Source organism: Neltuma alba, unplaced genomic scaffold (genome assembly GCF_004799145.2).
Source record: "Neltuma alba isolate B1F8T4 unplaced genomic scaffold, ASM479914v2 tig00004866_pilon, whole genome shotgun sequence".
Classification (NCBI taxonomy): domain Eukaryota; kingdom Viridiplantae; phylum Streptophyta; class Magnoliopsida; order Fabales; family Fabaceae; genus Neltuma; species Neltuma alba.
Window position 1 is genome coordinate 138,018 of NW_021633889.1, and position 24,989 is coordinate 163,006.

Genomic DNA, 24,989 nt, shown 5'->3' on the forward strand with positions numbered 1-24,989 from the left:
TCCTTAATATAAAACCTTGTTTGATTTTTATTTTGGTCCTAAATATAAAACTCCAATCTACTTTGTCTCTCATATTTATGTATTTTTCTCCAAGGTAATCCTTCTAATAATGGTAATTCTAGCCAACATACTTGATTAGCAAGGATATTTTAGAAAAGACAACATATATTTATTACAAATAACTAGCTTGGCTTATTTTTTTTTTTAATTTATTCAAATTAATCAACTAGCTCTTATATTTAAAACCATATTAATTAAGGTTTCTCATAAATGTGTTAGCAAGAGAACAATAATTCATGAATAAAAACAAGAACAATGATTTAAGATTATCACGTCAAGGCATACATATATATTGGAGTCGTTGGCATAATATTTTTACAAATTCTTATTTATAAATAAGTCCCTTTATTGGCACTAAGCTCATTCATAATTTTCCCTTTTTAAATCACAAAACCCAACTAAACACTACTTAACACTCAACCAAGAAAAATATTTTAATTAATTCAGCATCTTTAGGGGGAAATAAAGTTATCGATTTAACAAAACTAGTAGCTAAAACAAAATCGGGAATAATAATTGGTCATGATGGCATGATCTTATGAACATTAACAGAACAAGACTGATAAACAGAACCATGAAAAGACTCCAATTTGTCCCTTTTTTTTTAAAAAAAAATTTGCCGACGACTCCAATATGTGTGTATGCCTTGTGATAATCCTAAATCATTGTTCTTGTTCTCTTGTTATCACATTTAGATGAAACCTTATAAGCAATTAGTTAAGAGAGATCTTGCCCAGGAAACCATACGGGCCACTTATTTCTTGTGTTTACTTATTTTTTTTATTACATTATCTACAAGAATAATTTATTATTGCAAAATAATTAACGAAAAGAAAATATTCACAAATCAAGAGAATATTGTTGCAATTTCTCATGCGACACTGTATAATGGGGAATTAAATATTTTAAAAATAATTATGACCACAACAATATAATATCCAAATAATTAATTCACTGAAATAAGGACCCCTTTACGTGCAAATTTTATGTAGGTTTTTTAAATATTATTTTTATATAACTGTACAGTGTTAATACCAGCACGTTAAATTTGATACAGTTATTCTTGATCCAGTTAACTATAGCTATCTCAAAACAACTATTTTTTTTTTTTGAATAGCAAGGCAAGCGAAAGCTTGGAGTGGGGTACAAAGGTAACTATCTACCTCCATTATATGTATAAACTTTTCTTGAAATTCAAATGTATATTACACAAACCTCCATTATATTTAATATTTTATTTCTATTCATCCAACTGTTAGTTGACTATTAAGTTTGGCTTTTAAATTTTTCTTTCTCAAATAACCCTCCTCAACATAAAAGTCATTTAAAGATTTATATTTGTAAAAAAAATTGATACAACAAAAAAATAATTTAATACATGCTTTTCAAAATTTTTTAAAATGTAATAAAATTTATTAATTTTGATTATATTATAAAATTTTATAATTTTAATTGTTCATCACATATAATTAAACTAATTTATTTAGGTTTCTTTAAATGGCTAGAAAATAAATGGATACATATTTTTTCATCATATAATATAAGTTATCTAAGTTTGAGATATTATAGAAATCATTTAAATTTATAATTTAAAATTTTGAATAAAATTTTTTCAGAAACATTTATAACTTATTTAGTCAATTATATATTTACTTAAAGAATTAATAAAATTTTATTTTTATGTCTACATTAACTAAATTACTTAATTTTTATCCCAATATGATAAAAATACTTAAAAAATAACTATTTGCAACAAATAAAAAATAAAATTAAGGAAAAGGAAAAAAATTTTAGCCAAAATTTAGAAATTTAGTATTATGAAAGGTAAACTACTAATAAAAAGTATTTTAATATAAATTTTAGTTAAAAAGTACATTTTTAGAATATTTTTAATAAAGTTAACGATTTCGATTTAAATGAATATTTTCAAAATAGATGAAAGGCCTGTCAAATTAGAACAAAATGCAAGGAAGGTCTCCAAAAGTTACTTGTCTTTTTTTGCCAGCAAAATTTAGTTGTCTATGACATGAGGTAAATAATAAATTATCATAGTTCAATAAGTAAATTATAATATTATAACTAATTCCATTAATAGATGCGTAATTTCATCGTTAGTTTCAATGTTCCTTGCTGAGATGATCACTACAGTACTCATCACTATGATAAAATCTATACTAATGTCCAAATATAGTTTTCACAATTAGCATTTAAAATTTAATTTCAGTTAATAATTTTTAAATAAAAAACGCATTTTTTGAAAAACGGATATTTTAGAAATAAACCATATTTAAATTCTAGATCTGTACGTATTAAAATATCGTCAAATTCATAATGAGATTTTAAACAGGGAAAATCTATCGTGTTCCCCCCCGCCCCCAACGACGCTTTATTATAAATATTTACACAAGGCTATACACACACGTACAAGAGTTGGCAACTAACTTTTGATGCAAACATATAATGGCACCTTTAAATTGTGTATGATCTCCAATAAAAAAAAAAATCCTTGAATAGATTTGCATATCTTCGATTCTGATCTTTCGAGGCCCCTACATATCAGATAATTGAAACTTTTAAAAACCCAAATTCAAACTAATCATTGAATGCTTACCAGCTTTGGTCGTTAGTATAAGAGATGAAAAACTAGTTGGTGATATTTAGTATTAAAAAAAACTAATTGGTCATATTAAAAAAATTAATTCAATTAGTTATTTATAATGAATATAAATATTGTCTTCTCTAAAATATTTATACTAATCATGTGTAGTATAATCAATTAGGGGTATTCAATTTGTCTCGTCCCGGTCGTTCTATCCCAATACGATGAGTTTAGGATGGGACGGGGATAAAAAACATTTTGAAACAGACAAAAAAAGGACGGGACAAGACACTAATCCAGACGGGACAGGACATGGAAGGATGAGGTTGTCCCATCCCGGGTTTTTTTTTCTTTTAAAAATTATTTATTAAAAATAATTATTAGATTATTCAATTTACTTATTAATAATAATAATTATTATTATTTTTATAATAATTTTTGGTTTTTAAGTTATAATATTATCTCAACAAAATCTTCTTCTTCAATAAAATAATTTATATATAAAGTCATCATATAGTGTTTCTTTATGGTTTTTTTTTTTACAATATTATTTTTACACTATTTTTATACTATATAATTAAGCTTTCTACATAATATTTTCTCATAATGTTTTTATCTTTAAAAGCCCAATAAAAAATAAACATTATAACATAAAATAAATTCATATAAAAAATTACAGGAATTTTTTCTCAAAAGAAAACGGGAAAGCGGGACGTCCTGGTCCTAATAAGACCGGGACAAAATTGGGACGGGATGGGATATGAGACAAAAACCCTGTCTCATCCTGTGAACACCCCTATAATTAATATAAGGATTACTTGGAGCCTTGAAGGGATTATCTGAGGACAAAATATATAAATATTAAAAACAAAGTGGATCAAAACTTTATATTTAGAGCCAAATTGAATATTTAACTAAATATTATATTAAGAATCGGAAATAGTATTAATTTAAAGTTGGATTAATTAGAGTCTATATATGTGAGAGTTGGCCTGCTTATAATAATCTCAATTTGGCATCATGTCCAAATTAAGAGCATCAAGTACTTTTATATTAAACAATGCATGATCCTAATCAAAATACCGTCAATTCAATTATTTGTTTGATGAAGCAAATAAAAATAAGAAGATGATTATGTTGAGAGACTGAGAGTCCTTATGGAAGGTATAATTGATATGCTAGTTATAATAAAAAATCTAATTAATTTATGTATCAATGTGGTTAAAATTTAGTACCTGTCACCCAAATTCAAAGTTGGTGGCCTCCATGCAAGCACAGCTCTTTGTTATTTATATAATTAATTTGGTTTATTAATTAGTTTGCTCAGGATACGAAGAAAAATAACTAGATTTCTTTTACAGCTTTGTTCATTAGTTTTTTTTTCCCCAAAACAAGAACATTTAATTTGTTTAATTTTTTTACGTCTTAAAATTAACATTATTCCCTAGTATGCGGGTTCTGTGTTCTGAGATCTTTTTTAAATGTGTTTTTATGACAAAACATCATCATTCCAACCACTCATTTTAAAATTGTATTAAATTAGATATAGTCGCGTAATATGTTTTCAAGTATTTTGATTTTCTTTAATTTTTTTTACTCACATGAAGCTTCTATTCCGATCAGCCCTGTATATATAAGCGCATGCTATTCTGTAACCAACCAAATAAATAATTTCTTGGACTTTTAATTTATATCCATATTCCATAATGGCATTGGCACCGTCAGGTCTTTCATTCACAGTGCGTCGGCGTCAGCCAGAGCTGGTAGCTCCGGCAAAAGCAACGCCGCACGAGGTGAAGCTTTTGTCGGACATTGACGACCAAGGGAGCCTTCGGTTCCATGTGCCGGTGATCCAGTTCTATCGCGGTGATCCTTCGATGAGAGGAAGAGATCCTGTTGAGGTTATCAGAAAAGCATTGGCCGAGACTCTGGTGTTTTACTATCCCTTCGCCGGCAGACTCCGGGAAGGGCCTAACCGGAAGCTCATGGTGGACTGTAATGGCGACGGGGTCGTTTTCATCGAGGCCGACGCCGATGTCACTCTGGAGGAATTCGGTGATCTTCATCCTCCTTTTCCTTGCTTTGAAGAGCTTCTTTACGATGTCCCCGGAACCTCAGATCTTCTCAACACTCCACTTCTCCTTATTCAGGTATTTCTTCCTCTTCAACCTATATATATATATATATATATATATATATATATATATATAGACACACACACTCACATTTATATGGTAATAGCTTTCTATATTTTGACATTGCATGTCTTTTATTTTCCACAATCGACTTGGATCTACCTAAAAACTTTTCAGATCAGAAGTTTGTAAATTTTCATATATTATTTATTCTATGATAAGCTCTTATTACTAATATCATTATTACTTTAAATTTACTTATTTTTGATTTATTGGATTTAAGTATATTAGGCATATAAGGCTAAGCATTCATTTTTTTTCTAAAAATTTTTTTTTGGTATATATAAAATCCGTATTAATCGGTTATTCATATTTTTTGTAAACTGTAAAAAATATTTGTCTTTTTTATTTGTTTTTGCCGTCGTGAAACATATTTGTCTTACCATCTCTAACTCTATTAGCTCATTTTCTAGCTGAGATTTCCTCAATCTAGCCCTTATTAATTACAAAGTGATTACAACATGTTTTATGATATATAATATGTTTTGTCTAAAGTATTAATTTTTTTTACTCAGTATCTCTAACTGACTATAAAACTGTCTAACTAATTAACCAAATTCTTGTAACTAATAATTTTTATCGAGGATAATTTTGATATGTTACTAGAAATAATTAATTCTAACTAATTTTATTGATTTATGTAAAATTATTATTAAGTGATTAATAAAGTACAGGAGGTGTACAATACAGAAGATCTAAAATCTATTTTAATAACATTTAAGTCTTGGAAAAGAATAGTTTACGTCTTGCACAAAAAACGATTTTGTTTTACAAAATGATTTCTTTTAGCCGTTAATGAAAAATGATAGAGAGAGAGAGAGAGAGAGGAAAAAAAGAAGAAGAGACAATGATCCAAATAAAACGGACAGTATAATCCATAAATTAATTGGCAAATATTTTTAAGGATTTTATGTAACTTAATTTTTGTGTGTGTACATATTAACTTTCTTTATATTCAATCTATCTTCTTTTATAATCATCCTCTCTTGTGTGATATCTTTCCTTTATATGATCGAACATTTCTTATTTGCAAATTATCTCTTATGTCCAAATAATATTTTATGCAAACCAATCAAACTTAACTTTGCTTATGAGTAACTTATCTTCCTTTTATGCAATTATTTGCCAATTAATTTTTCAATAACGGATTGATCCCCAAGTTTTCCAATATTTATTGGAGAGAGAGCTTGCCTTATAGTACTTTTAACATTCATGTTGTAAACCATGATTTTAAACATTTAAACATCAAAAGGATTGACAATATATATATATATATATATTTATATATTGAGTCAAATTGATCGGATCTTATTAACTAATATGCTATTTTTTTATTATTTATTATACTACCTTCGATCGTAATTATAAGAGCTAGTTGATCAATTTGGGAAAACTAAGAAAATAAGTTAAGTTAGTTATTTATAATAAATAGATGTTTTCTTTCCTAAAATATCCTTACTAATCAAGTGTGTTAACTAAAACTATAATTATTAGAAAGACTATCTAGTAAAAAATTGCATAAATATGAGAAACAAAGTAGATTGGGATCTTATACTTATGATTAAAATAAAAGTCAAACGAGGTTTTATATTAAAGACCGGAGGTAGTACTTTGATTAGGTTAAAAGATTTAGAACATGAAACAAAATCTTTTTTCCCCCGAAAATGAAACCCAAAAAAAAATAAAGATTCAGATCTATGGCTAGCTATTAATTAAATTATTTTTAGTGTGTATGTGCACATATATTACCACTGATTAAGAAAATTAAGAAATAGGAAAATTATAATATTTTTATAATATTTAAATAGGAAAATTAAGAAAAAAATGTGGCTCTCGACATAATAATGCAAGATTCCCACCATTGATTCCAAGAAATACCTCTGTTTCAAAGAATTTGAACTTCCCATATATTAAAATAAAGGGCAAGTTATATGTAGCCCTAAACTTTACGTTATATATGCAGATCTTCTTAACACTCCACTTCTTCTTCTTTTTTGAAGAACTAAAGATTAGATATTAGTATAAAACATAAATTACATTACAAAGTGGATCTTAGATAGTATGATTAGCCCTTCATGTTTTCAGATTGCATGTCTTTTATTTTCCGTCGACTTGGATATGCATAAAAAGCCTTTTCAGATCAGAAGTTTGCCGCACTTTTTATAACAAAGAAACTTCATGATGCATGACCGAATATCTACAGGTGTATTGAAGAAAAAAATATAAATATAAACATACATGTTTCTAAACAAAATCAAGTTATATAAATTTTTTATATGTTATGTTATAAAAAGCTAAGAACTTTTACTGATGAGAATATTATTACTTTAAGCATGTAAGGCTAAGCATTTTGTTTTCTTAAAGGAGAGTTTGCATTTAACATGAAACTAGTGTAGGTACTTATTCCATGATGTTTTTAGCTCTGATGAGATTCAAATCATATATTTTGTAGAGTTAATATTATTTTTAGTTTTTAAAATCTGATCTCCCCGAAATTTTAAACCATTGGTTTTCGTTTGAGTTAAAATTCTTGGTTTCTAAAACAAGGAACAAAACCAAAATAAGGTTAAATTTTAGGGACTTAAATAAAAAAGAAATCAAGTTCCAGGAACCAAATATTAGTTTCAAATTTCAAAAACTAAAACCAAAATGAGATAAAATTTTAGGAATTAAAAATGTTATTAACCCTATTTTTTCCCCCAACATTTTAACAACTCTCCAAATCTATAGGTAACACGCCTGAAATGCAATGGTTTTATTTTCGCTCTACGCGTTAATCACACCATGAGTGATGCTGCTGGTATAGTTCAATTTCTGAGCGCGTTAGGAGAAATCGCTCGGGGTGCGCGTGAGCCTTTGACTTTACCAGTTTGGCACAGGGAGCTTCTTAGCGCAAGGGACCCACCACGGGTAACGTGCATGCATGATGAATACGAAGAAGAAGAAGGCTCTAATGCCACAAAACAAACCATTATCCCACTGCGCGACATGATTCAACGTTCTTTTTTCTTTGGACCTAATGAAATTGTTTCGATTCGCACTCAAATTCCTAACCATCTTCGTGAATGTTCTACTAAGTTTGAAATCATCACTGCATTTATATGGCGGTGTCGTACAATGGCTCTACAATTTAATGATGATGATAAAGTTCGTATATTATATGCTGTGAATGTTCGTTCCAAATTCAACCCTCCTTTGCCGGACGGTTATTACGGCAATGCCATCGCCATGCCGATCGCCGTGACCACTGCCGGGGAATTACAAAGGAACCCATTGAGATATGCTTTAGAGTTGGTTAAGAAGTTGAAAGGTGAAGTGAGTGAGGAATACCTGCACTCTTTGGCAGATTTCATGGCAATTAAGGGACGGCCTCCTTATAAGAGGGCAGGGTTGTATGGTATGTCAAACTTGACCAGATCCGGCTTTGGCGACGTCGATTTTGGGTGGGGAAAGGCCATGTATGGCGGTGCGGCCAGAGCATATGGCTTTGGAAGCTTCTATATGCCTTACAAGAATGCTCAAGGACAAGAAGGTGTAATAGTACTTTTATGTTTACCTAGTGAAGCCATGGAGAGATTTGTGAAGGAGTTAGAGAGAATGCTCAAACAAGATTGATCACTTCTTCTTTGCAAGTGGATTATATTTTCTAGTTTTAACTATGTCCAGTAAGCTGGCATGAGTGTCTCTTTCGTTTATTATTGTAATTTCAGGTGTGGTGCTCCATGTTTTTAGATTGGGTGCATGGTGATCTCACTGAACAAGTCTTTATGGAATCGGCTTTGTATTGATGCTATTGGAATAAAACCTCTTATTTGCATGTTGAAGAAAGCAATCTATGGACTTAAATAAGCTCCTGAATCTTGGCTTCATACACCACATACATTACTAACTATATATATACTACCTTCGAGCTACAAAGTGGATTTTATATTAAAGACCAAATCAGATATGGTGTGTGTGTGTATATATATATATATGTGTGTGTGAGAAAGCATACTAGTTAGTTTATAGCACCAGTGTTTGGGAATTGAGTTTAAGAAAGATTGAGTAAGATGTAATTAAAAAGAATATATATATATATATACTCCTCCGATCCTTAATATAAGACTTACTTTATAGGATCCGAGAAGTATATAGAATTGATAAGAAGCATACTTGAAATGACAAATTCAGTTAGAGATTTAACAAGTGGATTTCACAGTGTAACAAGTGAACAATATTAAATATATATATACACACACATACAGAGGATATATTGGTATAACAAGTTTTCATCGTGTTATAATTTTAACAAGTACACTTTATGTTGTAATAAGTAAACATGACTGAGTATGTAAAGGGCACTATGACAAGCAAGCATAACTGAAATGACAAGTTATGTTAGAATTTTAGCGTAACTTGTCATAACTTGTCATTTCAGTTATACTTGGTGGTCATGAATTACTCTTCTTATCCTTATTATAAGATATAATTAATTAATTTAAGTAGATTAAAAACATTAGTTAAATTAGTTAATATAATATGTTTTTTAAACACCCTAAACATCTTCTTTAGTTTTCTTCTCCCTCTCCTACTTTATTTTTTTTGATGGGTAGGAAATTGAAAAAGACAATCAGACAAGTCAAAAAGGCAGAAACTAAGAGATATCCAAAGCCGCAATATATTCCAGTGCAGTTTCTCTGCTTAGGATTTGGAAGTCGACACTCCCCTCCAGCGCCTTCTTTGCAAGTGGATCCGCCATGGCGTTAGATTCTCGGTTAATGTTTTGCAGTTCCACTCGCCACTCTCGTTTGAGTAAGTTCTGTATTTCGGCAACTACACTCCAGTCCTCATGGAGAGGATTTTCTGCACCTGTGATCGTTTGGATAGCCTCAGCTGAATCGCTCCGTAGTATAATATCTTTTTCTCCCAGGTCCCAGGCTCTCTTAAGGCCCCATAAACAGCCCCACAGTTCTGCGGTTAAGTTATCACCCTGTTCCAGCCTGTGAATAAAGCCTTCAAGAATTACGTGGTCTGTGTTCTTAATAATGCCTCCGCATGCAGCCTTTCGGTGAGTGTAAGAGAACGCCCCATCGACTTCTACTATGATCTTGTTGCTGCAGTTTACATCGCTTACTCGAGAAACGTGCCGTAGAGGGGTGTTTATGTTTGCTCCTCGAAGGGTTGTCATGGCGCTCTGCATGCAGTTTATGATCGCCTCAGCTCTAGCGTGCAGTGAAGAGAAGTCCGTCACAGTACTTGAGTGAACGTAATCGTTCCTTGCTTTCCAGAGGAGCCAGCAAATTACGGAGAAGATGCTGGCCCAGTGACCTTCAACGAAGCTCACGTTTTTCCTCCTGTTCAACCGAATCCAATCCTGTAGTTCATAAGAGAAGAAGCTATGTTGAAATTCTGGTTTAATTATCGCCGCCCAGAACTTCTTGACATCCAGACAGTTTCGAAGTGCATGCAGTTCATCTTCTGTTTCCTGTTTACACCTGTCACATAACCCCGTTTCGTGCAGTCCTCGTCTGAATTTCCTCTTGTTTGTTATGCAGCGCTCGTGCTGGAGGATCCAACTGAAAGTTTTACATCTCTCAGGAATTTTAAGTTTCCAGATGCCTCCCCAATGGTACCTAGGCACGTCTCTGTTAGTATTCAGTGCCATGTAGGCAGATTTAGTAGTAAAGGATCCACTTTTATTCCATTTCCATCGATATACGGTATTTCCCTGTCTATCTTGTGCTTCTTGAAGGCCTGTTCTCACATGTTCCCAGCTATTCTTAATGCCTCTCCAAGTGTTCGAACCTGCTTTCTTCAGATTGACGTGAGGTAGTATATCATTGCCGCAGCCGTATTTGTGGCGAATGACCTAGGCCCACAGGGAGTCTCGTTTGTGGATGAGCCCCCAACCGAGTTTCATCATGAAAGCACAGTTCTGCTGTTTTATATGTCGCATGCCAAGGCCTCCACGGTTTTTTTCCTTGCACACTCCCTTCCAAGCAATAAGGTGCATTCGTCTTTGCTCATCTGATGACCCCCATAGGAAGTCACGGGCTCTTTTTTCTATAGCGGCACAAGTGTTGTCAGGTAGGCACGCTGTTTGCATCGCATACATAGGCATGGCATTAATCACTGATTTGATTAAAGTGCCACGACCGGCGAGGGAGAGAGTATTAATTTTCGAGCTACTGAGACGGCTCTTGATTTTGTCAACAATATAGCTATACGTCTCTTTAGAAACTCTATCATGGTGGAGGGGAACTCCCAAGTACTTCCCAAGGTCTGTTGTTTGGGAGAAGCCAAGTTCAATGCTAAGTTGGGCTGCTCTCAAGTGGTGGACATTTTTAGAGAATAAGACTTTGGTTTTGCTTTGATTGACTTTTTGTCCTGAAGCCTCGCAGAAGCTAGTAAGGCACTTTTTGATCACTTCTACCTGTTCTAAATTGGCTTCTGCAAAAATGAGCAAATCATCAGCAAAAAACAAATGAGATATGGGAGGGCCATGCTTACCGAGTTTAATGGGTTTCCATTGTCCCTTAGTCATTTCGTTTTGAATGATGTGTGCTAGTTTTTCCATGCAAAGGACAAAAAGGTAGGGCGAGAGCGGGTCGCCTTGCCGAAGTCCTCGAGTAGGATTGAAGTTATCAGCTTTATCTCCTTCCCATAGAATTTGCATAGACGGTGTGGAGACCTCTCCTACTTTATTATTATTTGGAGAATATCAATATGATTGATTTGAAAAAAAAATTGATAAATATGTAAAATATGTCTTATATATAGGATCAATATTAACTTCTTAATTAGCTCATATTAAAGATTTGGTAATTAAGCTAAGGAGTTATAGATTCAAACCCTTCCTTGCTTACCTTGTTAAAACATTTTTTGTTCGGTGAGCGGTGGCAACGCTTCAATCACTGGTGACTAGCTTTCGGAAGCTCCAATGATAGGCGGACATTTAATTTAAAAGTTAAAACCAAAGGAAGAGCATTTTCGTCATTTACCATCAAAGCATGTAATTCTATTTTGGTTTTTTAATGACGCAGAGTAATTTCAAATTTTATTTGTCTTCATTTTAAATTAAGTATCTTCAGTGAGATTTTACTAAAATTCTCCCTATAGTTTTTGTTGGGTAATTACAACATTAGTTTGATAGCCCATTACCCATCTCTATGTATGTGATTAACATCAATGTAGACACGGAAATTAATAACTTCGTATTTAACAAATGTAGAATTAAAAGAATAATTTTTTTTAACTATATATCAATCTGTCAATAATTTTTAAATTAAAAGTTGTTAATAAAAAAACTAGGGAAAAGTCCCTCATCAAAAAATTTATTGGTGAATAAGACCTAAATATAATACTAGTACTTTGTATGTACATAAGTTCCAAAGTAATGATGCTTTCTATATATGAAAGTGATTTATCTACTCACTAGTAAAATTCTTTAGGAAAAATGACAAAAAGAAAAGTTGATAATTATTAAATCCCAAATCAAAATTGGTAACAATACTTTATTTAGCGTTAATAACATTGAATTTGCAAATACTTTATTTGGCGTTAATAACATTAAATTTTCAAATGATAATAAATTTTTGTTGATATTTTTTGTTTGACATTTTGTAATTTTCTGCTTTTTTTTTTTTCATTTTCCCAATTGTTTATGGGGAATTTTTCTATGAAAAAATTAATTTTAAAAATTTGGGCAGTCCAATGAGCGCACATGGGCCCAAACGGCCAAGCTGAGCATTGCATGCATGCAATGCAAGATGTAAATTTTGCATGGTCTTCTAAGAATTATGCAAATGAATTCAAAGCCCTTGGATAAATATAATACTACCAATTTGATTTCTGTCTTGATGAAGAAAAAAGAATGGTTAAGCCAGGTGGCTACATCGTAGGAATTGGTGGACCTCAAATGCGGCAAAATAGCACGAAACGGTTTGATTTACCAATTCAAGCAGAGGGGATGAAGGAGAAAGAGAGAGAATGAGCAGCAGCAGCGGCAACAACAGCAACGAAGGAACCCTCGTCTGCGTCACTGGTGCCAATGGCTACATTGCTTCCTGGCTCGTCAAGCTCCTCCTTCATCGTGGTTACACAGTCAAGGCCACTGTTCGCGACCCAGGTGGGGGATCGGGCTTTTATATATATCCTCCTGTTTATCTCCATTAGTTTGCCCAAAGTTGTGTTCATTGCTTTGTTGTGTTTCGAATTTCTTGTTTCGACTTTTCTGTAATTGAGCTTCTCTATGCGCATTTTCGGAATTTTGATTTATAGTCATTAAAAGGTAAGCCAATGTAATGTTCTGTAATGGTAATTTGGCAATTGGAAATATTAGGGGAAGGTCCAACAGGGTTTGCATGGAGAGATAAAAACGTCAAAAATTTGCTGGATTGGGATGGAAATCCGAATAATGGACGGTAAAAGGCGAAGTTTTACTAGTATTCCCTGAATTGGGGACATAAAAGTGTGAGCGTCTACAGAGTATTCTGGAAACATTCATGTCAGGACGAACACGAGAAGAATGAAGCGTTGATTAGAATGACCTGCCTCTGAAATAAAGAGATGGGTGTTGACTGACTTCTATCATACCCCCTTTGGTGGATTGCTTCAAATTGTCTTGAGAGGTTAAACACAAAGTATCCTCAATGGTTTGAGGTGGTTTTGTCTGAGCTTAAAAATAGAAGAGAAATCACTCATGATTGAGGAATAATTTCGATGGGATAACGGAAAGTTTGTAACTAACAATGAATGTTGAGAGTGAGGAAGTTCCATTTATTGTACGGGAAAGGTGGAGTGGCATTTAATGCAAATAGATGTGACCAGTGGAGCTGAGCCATGCATGTAAGGGTCAAGAGGCATGTATAATATAAGAGGGAATGCATGCTGCGGGTGGGGATTGCAGGTGGGCTCTGTTTGCCCCAAAAATTGTGTTAAGAGAAATAAAGATGTTTTGATTTTGAAAAGTGAAGAAACAATAGTTGTGGATGATGAGAGGGATTAGCAAGGCTTGCTTTTTAGTTGGTCAAAAAGCTGACGCAATGTGGTTTGTAATCAACAATGTGACTTTAGCTGAAGAATTTCAATATGAAAGTTTTTATTTTATTCCAAAATTGAAGCTGCGATATATAGAGGAAATGGAGCACAGAAGTTCGGCCTAATCCTCAACAGATAATGAAATAATGGGTACAGAGGATAAGCCAACACAAAGGGAAACGAAGGCCCCTGTGGGTGGTATTTGGGTACCGTGAGAGGTCTTTGGGCCCATGTCAATCCCCTCGGAGAACCTATGCGATCAAAGTAGCATCACGCTTCTCCATGGTCTTGAATGAGGGCATGATCTAGCGGGTTGAACCCCATCTTAAACTATGCAAGAATCTGACTTAGAAAGTAAAGTATTTCAATTACTTAGGTGCAAAAGGATATAATTGGTGGGAGCTCTCAGTTTGTCTTAAGACACCTTGGAATTATTTAGATCCTAAAATCTAGTTTAGGAGCAACTAGATATACAACACATCAGCTAGATATGTCATTGATTTTCATTCATTCGTTTATCTCTCCAAGTCTTCTATTTTGGCTTACACCAAGCACATCACTCCAAGTCTATGGCTCTGATATTTCTTTTGCTGTGGACATTATGTTCATCAATTAAAATTCTGGCCGTATCCTTTTGGCTTTCAAGAACATTTCTATCTTAACATGAAAGTGAATGTATGTGCTCACAAGTGAAAAATATGAATGCAGTAGGTATGAGTGAATAAAATGCAGTCAGATATCAGGGAAGATTTGGTCCATGAATTTGTAAAAGATTTTTTTTATTGCGATCTAATTTTCTATATTTTTTTTAAATGAACCAGTACTATTTTATATGCCATTCAATAGCAGTTTGAGTTATCAATCTGTTATGGTTTGTATTTCCCTGCAGGTGATCCAAGAAAGGTAGACCATTTGCGTAAACTTGACGGTGCAAAGGAGAGACTGAACCTGGTTAAAGCAAATCTTCTGGAGGAAGGTTCCTTTGACCAGGTTGTTGAGGGTTGTAAGGGTGTTTTTCATACTGCATCCCCCTTTTACCATAATGTCAGAGACCCACAGGTTCGTCCCATTCTAAAGCTATTGATAAATAATCGAATGCAGTCTGCCTACAGCAACTAAATTTTTAATCCTTTAATTAGTTTGTAGAACCATTTAATTATCTCTTTATGATTTTGGGTGAAGGTATTGGGGTCTTTTTTTTTTTTTTTTTTCAATTTCCAAATGAAAAATTAAAATGATCTTCTTGCTTTGATACCCAAAAGGCCCTATAATATGAGGACAAGTTTGTTTATTTATTTATTTAAGATGATAAGCTAATTTTTTATTTTTCAAATTTATATGGATTGTCATATTGACACGCCCCTTTTTGTCCTCAGCATGTTATAACATTAGTCATTAGCTAGTAAATATATGCACCAGTTCACTCTGTTCTCCTAGTTAAGCAAAGCTTTGGAGATATATGCAATTATTGTATAAAGCGGTATTATTAGAATCAGACCAGATCAATGTGTAGCTTACTTGGTCAATGTTGGTTATGAACCAAGTAGAACTACGATTTTCAGAAACAAGGAACATAGAACTACCATCACCATGTGGCTCAGCCATTTTAATTCTATTAGCGGAGACTATAGAGACACACAGACCCACATGCACATGTGCTCGCAGCCACAAAAACCCACACACGCTCTTGCACTTATAAATAACTATATAGATATCATAATAAGATAATATAATTCAAAGTGAATGAATGTTAATCTAGTCAGTAAAGATGTGACTCATACTTCGTACGGGCATGTGTTAGGATCCAACTATTGATACGAGAACTTTGTTAATCGATAATCTAATATTTTCATTTACCAAATACACACACACACACATATATATAGTTTTACCCCATAAAAGTAAATGAATCCAAAACGAGTCTTTCGAGTATTCATTTCAATGTATTTACTCGGAATAGATATTGCTGAAAAATGGCAAAATCTCTACTTGAGCAAAAAATATCTAGTGAGACTGGTGTTATAGTGTTAATTATGTTTGTTAATTTTGAAGTAGCTTAATGATAAATTTGTGGTAATTTCATGCTGTGTATCATGTATTATTTTCAATGTACTTTTATGTTACTTATAAAGGATTGTTTAACCATAGTGGTTTTACACTTCAAAAATCGTATTTCAAATATTATAACCTGAAACAATTTGTCCCACGTATTAAACATAGAGCTGTTTTTCCAGTGATTATGGTTTGGTTTTGAGAGGATTACTGTAAAGAACAGAGTATCATTTGAGCCTGCCTCAGTTTCGTGTTATCCATGATGTATATGGTTTACAAACGAGAAAATTGAAGAGAGGTATAACTACTGTCATTCTTTATAGTTGAGGCTAAGAAACTGTAGTTCAGGGCTTCACCTTTTAGGCTCATTTTTCATTTAACATTTTTGATTTTGAACTGTTAACCTTTACTCCCAACGTTTGTAATGCACATGATCAGTCATATTACTTATTATTGTTTCTTCCTTTCTTTCTTCCTTGGACCAGATATTGGTCACATGAATTCTTATCAGCTTGTAGTATACAAGTCCAATTTGGGTTTGAGCTATTTTAGCTCTCCACGAGTGTGAGTAAAACTCACAAGTTTGACAACCACCTGAATTACAATTACGTTGTCTACAGGGGGAAAAAAATGGTTTTGGTAAGAGAAATTTTTATAGAAGAGAGGGCATTTAAATCGTCTCCTGGGAAGGAAAGAGTAACTTACCCTAATTAGTTTTGTCATCAAACTATTAATCCAAAAGAACAGTTGCCTTATTACTAGCTTCTAATTATTGGTTTACTCATTTCAGACTGAATTAATTGACCCAGCGGTCAAGGGAACTCTCAATGTTCTTAGATCATGTGCGAAATCGCCATCTGTGAAGAGAATTGTTTTAACATCTTCTATGGCTGCAGTTACATATACTGGGAAGCCTAGAAAACCTGAAGATGTCGTTGATGAGACATGGTTTTCAAATCCCGAATTCTGTAAGGAATCTAAGGTATGCACAGTCTTTTATTATACTTCGCAAAGATTTTCAAACTAGCAGTTCGTGTGGATTGAATACATGATAGTAGCAAATGCTGCATAACATTTTGATAGCAAGTTTTAACTATAAAATGCTTTCTGCATGTCTTTGCATTGCCTGGTCAAGTGGACTCCATGGGAAGTGGTGTCTTCACATTTGCTGAATTGTCACATTTAAAATAAAATGAAAAGCACTCTTTTTCCAGAAGAAATAGATGAAAGTTGGTTGACAAGTATACCAAAATGTTAAAATAAGATCATAATAAAATTATACTTGAAACAAAGAAGATGTGGAGGAGGAGGAAGATAGTCATTTGAGACTTATGTTTCAAAACCATCTATCAACAGTGCTTATGGTCATTTAGGACTTTCGATTCACAACCATCTTCTTTGTTGCCAATCAGATTGACTCAAGTTTACCGCCTCCCCATAACAATCATTTTAATAGGGTTTATTTAGTCAAAGTTTTATATCTTTGGATTCTTTATTAGTTTGCAGACTGTCTGCAGTGTTCTGGTATCCGCATCAATATATGGTCATGCAATCAATGTTTCGTCATAACTTCATTTTGTACAAAGACTGATTTTGAGAGCTCGCACTTATAATTCTGATGTAGAGATGGTCCATTAAAGTTGCTAAACTGCTTCAGCTGCTTTCCTTACTAAGTTCATGTCATAACAGTATAACACTTTCAACCTTGAACGCACTTGACAAATGCTGCTGAGGAATAGCGTCAGTGCATTTATTCCAAATTTCAGTGCCTGAAATTATGGTGATTGTCGTTGTCACCATAATCTACAATGCCTTTCAAGTTTTCTGCTCTCTTTTGTTTTGTTCTTTCAGCTCTGGTATGTACTTTCCAAGACTTTAGCTGAAGATGCTGCCTGGAAATTTGTAAAAGAAAACAACATGGACATGGTTTCTATCAACCCAGGAATGGTAATAGGACCTCTCTTGCAACCCACGCTTAATGCAAGTGCTGCCGCAATTTTAAACCTAATAAATGGTAAATTTAATTTATTGGCATGATTCATCCTTACAGGAATCCTGTTGTGTGCCTGTCTGCATCTGGATTACTTGACAATTTCAACTGAATGGTTTTTTTTTTTTTTTTTTTGTCTGGCTATACTGAATTAGAGTTTAGGTGTTTGGGGAGGCAAAGGAAATCATGGATTGAAACCGTCGAGAGGTTCCCATCAAGAAGTCAATAAAGCATTTTAACCTATAGAAGATGTGACGTGAACCATTTATTTGGAATTCCAATTTGACCTCAGTAGAACACAACTCGTTGATAACTACAGTTGTCATGTTTCACAGAAACCTAGCTAGTCACTGTCTACACAGTTTCTTATTATCATTCGGAGATATATTTAAGTTGCTATATTGGCAAATATATGGGAATTAGCACTTTGGAAGATTATAATGATGTTGCTTCATAAATGGACTGATCACTTCCTTGTTTGATTGATGTAGGTGCACAAACATTTCCAAATTTTGCTTTAGAATGGATCAACGTAAAAGATGTTGCAAATGCCCATATTCAGGCGTTTGAGATTCCTTTAGCTAATGGAAGATATTGTTTGGTTGAGACGGTAGCACACTACGCAGATGTTGTGAAGATTTTGCATGAATTGTACCCTAAGTTTAAACTTCCAGAGAGGTAAGTTTGTTCATTATATAGTATTAAAGGTGTACACACACACACAGATGAATGCCAATATTCATTGGGCTGAAACAACCCATCCTTCTTTTATATAGACTGAACTTTTTCTGTCACTTTAAGTCTGAAGTGAATTTGTCATACATATTTTATGATTTTCATTTTGAGTCCTGCATTATTCTAAATTGTTTTAATGCTTCCTAAACCATAAGCATGTCAAACTATGTAATGAAAACATGTTTTCATACATCATACGTGGCTTAGAAATACATAACATTATGCTGAGTTGGACAAACTCAATGATATTAGATGTACCATGGATTGCAATTCTGACTTTTCTCAGATTTCTAGCTTCCTACTTATTCAATTCATTTGACTCATACTGATTTCATTTTCATTTACTTTCCAAAATTGTCAGGTGCGTGGATGATAACCCTTTATGCCAAAGCATAAGATTTCAAAAGAGAAGGCAAAGAGTTTGGGAATTGAATTTGTTCCTTTGGATGTGAGTCTCAAGGAGACTGTTGAAAGTTTGAAGAAGAAGAAATTTGTCAAGTTTTAAGCCAGCTGTTTAGAGATTAAATGTTGGTGACCTACAGGCTTCAAGTTGGAGGTCTCATGTAGAAGAAATTATGGAACAAGGAGGCAGGGAATAAACTAAGTCTCAAAAATATGATGTTATGAGGCAGAAAATAAGCCTTGAACTATTACATAAAGATTGTGAAAAAATGAAGATTTTAGAAGTTATATATATATATATATATATATTCTGTAAGAGATTATTATCGAATAATCATGAGGAAAACTATTTGCCTAATGCATTTTAATCACGTTCATGAAACAAACAAGAACAATCTCAACAACTAAGAAGGAATTGAATTATTGGGATTAAGAATTAAAAATATCACAATATGAAAGATACCATCTATAATTCAATTTTAACACTTAAAGATAACCTTAAACTCAAGAAAAACTTTCGAGGCAACATTGCTCGTGAGTGAATTTTCAGAGCAAATTTGTATCTTAACCCAAACTATTTTTTGATATCAAGACAAAATGATAATTACAAACAATTAGAAATATTACAAAGTCCGAATAAATGGTACAAAGACCTTTGGACCTAAGCCCAAGAAAGAAATGGGTTGGCGCAGCATGAATAGTAACATTCAAGACCCCTATAAATTAAGAAAGAAGTATAGTTATATCATTCCCAACTTACAAATGAGTTTCTTAGAAGTTGTTGTGAACTTAGAGGCTTAGTTCAAATATCAGCTTTAATCAGCGACGTCAATCGCAGTACACCACTACTGCGTGGCATGCGTGTGTGTGAGATATATCAAACCACAAAATCAAGGATCCAAGCCATAATGGTACCCTCCCTTCCTAACAGCATCTATGCCAACATAACAAAGGAAGCCTATATCTAAAATAGGTTTCAAGGCATCAAATACAACAATTTCTTTTTTGGGATAAGAAAATGAATGAAGGTTTGTGCAAGTCAGCTAGTCGTCTGTACCTTTAAACTGTTGTGGTCTTCCTAAACCCACGGCAATTCCAACTTAGGAATTTCATGTTGCCTTGGGAACCTTAGAAGGGGCAACTTCCACAGCCCTCTTGGTAAAATAGTGAGCCAAAGCAGATTTATACGATAAAAAGAATGATTGCAAAGTGGATTTAGTGATTTGATTCTTACATCAAAATATCATTGAGACATTAATTAAAAAATATATGCTAAAAAAAAAGGTAAATTCAAAGGCGAAAAAGAGAAATGGCTGGATAACAGCCCAAAAAGCAGCCCCACAAGTCACAGTCAATTATATAATTTCCATACGTGCACTGCTTCATTGATTTCCTTACTATATAAAAGTCATGTAAATAATCAATAATCAGTTATTATTTATTCTTAACAATGTTAATAAATAAACGAATGAAAGTGCTGACGTGTCGTGTTTAAAAGCTAACTTGCTATTGCATTACCACCCCTCCCCAAAAAAAAAAAAGATAGAACGAGAAGAGAGCTCGTGCATTTATATATACTCTTAAGTCTGACCCTCCAATTGCTACGTGCACCCACAAAACCACCTCTCATATTCTTCTTCTTAGCCCCATCAAACGAATCTTGCGGGTACGGATTTCCTTTTCTTGATCATTTCGTCTTCTTCTACCTTCATCTTCTTCTTCTTGTTGGCTATATTATTGATCTTTTCTTGGTGGAAAATATACATCGTTCATTAAGCTACTAGCTGTTTCCATTGTTTTCAGAAGACGTACGTGGAGTGTGATGAGAACCAACAGTTTTTATCTATCATAGATAATGGAATTGTAAGGATTAAAAAGTTCCCGCCCGGGTATGGATTTTTCCCCACAGAAGAAGAACTCATTGTGAAGTATCTGATGAAGAAGGTCAAGAATGAACCACTGCCACCAAATCTGATCATACCAGAGGTTGATATATATCAATACGATCCTGCAATTCTATGTGGTAATAATAACCCCAAAAACTTAATTCTCCATCTCGTTTATATAAATGTGTGTGTGTGTGTGTGTAACATTGTTCACTCATATATAACTTGCAGAAAACTACAAAGGCATGGATGAGAAAGCATGGTATTTCTTCTCACCAAGAGAAAGAAAATACCTGACTTGGTCAAGGGCAAAGAGATCCACAAATGAGGGCTATTGGAAAAATTATGGCGTTAGTAACAAGTCAATCTATTCAAAGAAGAGAATTGTGGGAAAATGGAGGATCTTAACATATTTCCAAGGAAAGAGTCCCACTGGAACAAAGACGACCTGGAACATGAAAGAATATTCACTTGTTGACTTGCCTCATCAAAGAACGATCAGTAACACTAATATGAAGGTTAGTTCATAATTAATATACTGCGCGTATAATAATCTATGATCTGATCTGTTTATTTCTTGCCATTTTAATAATCCAACTAATAAGTTCTTTTATAATTTTATGTGATTTTGAGTAGTTACGTGACTTTGTCTTGTGCAAGATTTACAAGAGAGTTCCTCATCGTCGTCATGTTCTGAAGAACCAGAATGAAGAAATAAAAATAACATACGATGAAAAGCTTCTTATGCATCAAGAAGAACTTTATCAGGATTATTATAATAATAACCATTTGGTTTCTGCATTAATGCCTACGCCTCAAGATCATGATGATGATGATGACTATTTTTCTTTTCTGGATGGCTATCCTTTAGAGGTTTTGCAAGAAATGGCTAGCGAACTGGAGGACTTGGAGGTCTTAGCTGGTTTAGTTTTCCGACGATAAATAAATGATTCCCTTTTATGTTGTTTTTACAACTATCTCATACACACACATATCTGTAATTACGTACGAACTGGTACAGAACCAATCTAAGTATTGCATATTTTCAGTGGGATTTGGACCACCAATTATTCTGGGTTGGATTATTGCTTGAGGCTATCTTCAATGGTTCTTTGTGCAGTTTAATTTTTAACTCATGCAATGTGCGTAAGAAATTATATTGTGATTTGATTGTTTTCGTTATTTCGTATTGTTGTTATATATACTACCTCTGGTCCTTAATATAAGATCTCATTTGACTTTTATTTTAGTTCTAAATATAAGATCTCAATTCATTTTACTTCTAATATTTATTCATTTTTTTCCAAGATAATTCTTCTAATAATGGTAATTTTAACCAATAACCTTAATTAGTAAAGATATTTTAGGAAAGACAACACCTATTTATTACAAATAACTAACTTAATTTGTTTTTTTAATCTATTCAAATTAGTCAAATAGCTTTTATAATTATGATCGGAGGTAGTAGTTGTTTTATTATTTCATATTATTGTTATATATAGTTGTTTTAGGTTATAAAACCTTTGAAATATCAATTGGTCGTGTATATGATATTATCAAGTCTTTATTTATTAATCAAGCATATTTTTAATCCTCTTTTAAAAAATCTTTATATCTTTTATATTTTTCAGTTTATCTTTGCTTTACTTGCAACATTTTCATATGTGGTCTTATGTTCTATTCTATTAATAAGGCGGAAAGATTTGTTTTTGTCCTGTACTTTTTTTGGCCAAATATTTTATACTGTTTTACCTTTTATTTATTATTGTGCATATTGTTATCTTCTTAAAAACTGTGTGTATGTCAAATAAGCAACAAATTGAAAGCAGAGTTAAAAAAAATTTAAATTTTTCTTGGTTCTCATATTTCATATAATTTTAAAGTTGCTTACCATTAAATGATTATGACCACAAAAAAAATCATAAATGCATCAACCTCGGGAGAAAAGAATCTTGAAGTCGTTTTAGTAAACAAAAAATATTATTTTTAAGATAGATTTTTTTGTACATCAGGAAGTAAACATTAAAACAAAAACGCATTGGCCAGCCCACAAGCCTCTCAGTTAAGTTTGTGGTTTTTGGGTTTCTAATGTATTTCCGTCTAATATCCTTTGCAATGAATCTAGGAAAAATTACACACTGATCTCACAGAAGACAATTAATTCTGAAAAAGTCCCAGGAAATCCCCAAATGCTTTCTAAGTCCCCAGGGATCTCATAGGGAAAAATTAAAATTGTGAAATTACCTACTTGACCTGACTGATTGAAAAAGGAAAAAAAACAGACAAAGAGAAGCTGATTGGCTCAGTTGGTGTGCTAGGTTTTTAGCATGCAAGAGGAAGAGAACCTTTTGAAAGAAAAAATGGAGGTCTGTGCTGGTGCTCCATTATTGCAGGCAAGCCATATTTTTTCTTCATCTTCTTTGTAGGTCTCATCATTAACAACATTTCTCCTCTTTTGTACACAACCAGTCTCAAGTTTAATGTTGGTTTGAAAAGTTGATTAGTTGTGGGTGTGTGGGTATTAAGGATGTGATTCAACTCACTACAACTATCAAGGGAGGCTCATTTTAGTCATATGTGGTTTTAATCATCTTAGGTGTGGTTTTGTTATGTGTGGCTAGGGTTATAAAGCAATGCTCTGTTTTTCAATGAATGATGCTTTGCTTTTCGATCATTGATGCTGTGTTGCTGATGAAAATGAATGGAAAATAACATATTTTTATTGTTGTAACTCCTGTAATGCGATGGTTAAATGTGTTGTTAATGGGTATATCGAATGTTATTAATATATGTTGATGAAAATGAATGGAAAATAACATATTTTTATTGTTGTAACCCCTGTAATGTGATGGTTAAATGTGTTGTTAATGGATATATCGAAGGTTGTTAATATAACTGTATGACTTGTTATCAATAGTGATTGTGACAAGTTGATATGAAGGATGGCAACATCAAGTGAGAAGCATTTGTTTTGTTACCTCCATATAAGAGGACAATTTATTAATGATGTGGAGGGTGAAACACAGTATGTTGAAAGTGGTGTGAGAATAAGAATGATAAAGAAAGACACATCATATGAGGAATCAATATAACTTATCAATTTCTTCCAAACAAGATGATCCCTATTGTCAGCTCTATGTTGGCTACATACATAGTTTACTGTTCACAAGGGTTGATCTAGCTCCATTTAACATTCTCTGGCTTCATGAGCATAATGTAATGACGGGTGTGAGTTGTACTTGTGCATATTTGAATTTGCTTGCCACTGAGCCTTCAAATGTGGAAAGCCTTTCTTCCTAGCCGTGTTCTCTTTCTATCACTTCCACTCATGTTGATAGTAGAGGGCAAGTATTACCTACTGGAGAAATTCCCTAACAATCAAAGAAACATTCCAAGGTATATTTCTGCATTTATTATTTGACAATAGAGCTAAGTCATTATATATATAGTGTTGGCCTATTGGTAGACATAGGTAAAGGTTGGTGATAGGATTAAATGCTTAATCATAGTTACCTTCACTCCTCAATTTATTGCTCAGTTTTTCATTCAACTACCTATTCTTAGCATCATTTATAATCAATTCTCAAGTTATAAATATGGTCTATTCCCTTTCAGTTCTCATCCCATTCTCTTTGTTGACATATAAGGTTATAAGATTTGGTTTATTATCATGTCTAACGTTATTGCCTTCTAGGTTCTTCGTGGAAGACCTATTTTGCTCTCTGAACTTCGTCTTGGTCCATGTGATGGTACCCTATTTGTGAAGGTGGACCGCATAATCACAAGGACCTATGTTAAATTCACACAGAGAAGGAGGAGGCCTATCATTGAAGCAGTTTCTATCGACCTTATACTATTTGACTATTAGGTACTATTATGTTTAGCGTGAACCATCATCATTTTTTTTTGTTCTCACCTTTTGCATTTTTACGTATTGGTGAAGTAGAAGCTGACGTGTGTTCTCTATGCACAGAGGGTGCGGATTATGGCAAGAGTGAAGGATGTGGAAGTGCAAGAGAGGCTATTATGGCATCTTGGGGGGTGTAGGT

At 33.2% G+C, this 24,989-nt stretch overlaps 1 protein-coding gene and 1 pseudogene across 1 annotated transcript; both read left to right on the forward strand.

Annotated features, from left to right (window-relative positions):
* The window catches only part of LOC114746032 (uncharacterized), a 70,253-nt pseudogene extending 51,096 nt beyond the window's left edge, over nucleotides 1-19,157 (forward strand).
* Nucleotides 19,158-20,076: 919 nt separating this feature from the next.
* On the forward strand, nucleotides 20,077-24,808 carry LOC114746022 (NAC domain-containing protein 2-like). The gene is made up of 5 exons (XM_028934200.1): nucleotides 20,077-20,082; nucleotides 20,858-21,077; nucleotides 21,172-21,458; nucleotides 21,577-21,852; nucleotides 24,635-24,808. The coding sequence occupies exons 1-5, from the start codon at nucleotides 20,077-20,079 to the stop codon at nucleotides 24,806-24,808; spliced, it is 963 nt and encodes a 320-aa protein (XP_028790033.1).
* The last annotated feature ends 181 nt before the right edge of the window (nucleotides 24,809-24,989 follow it).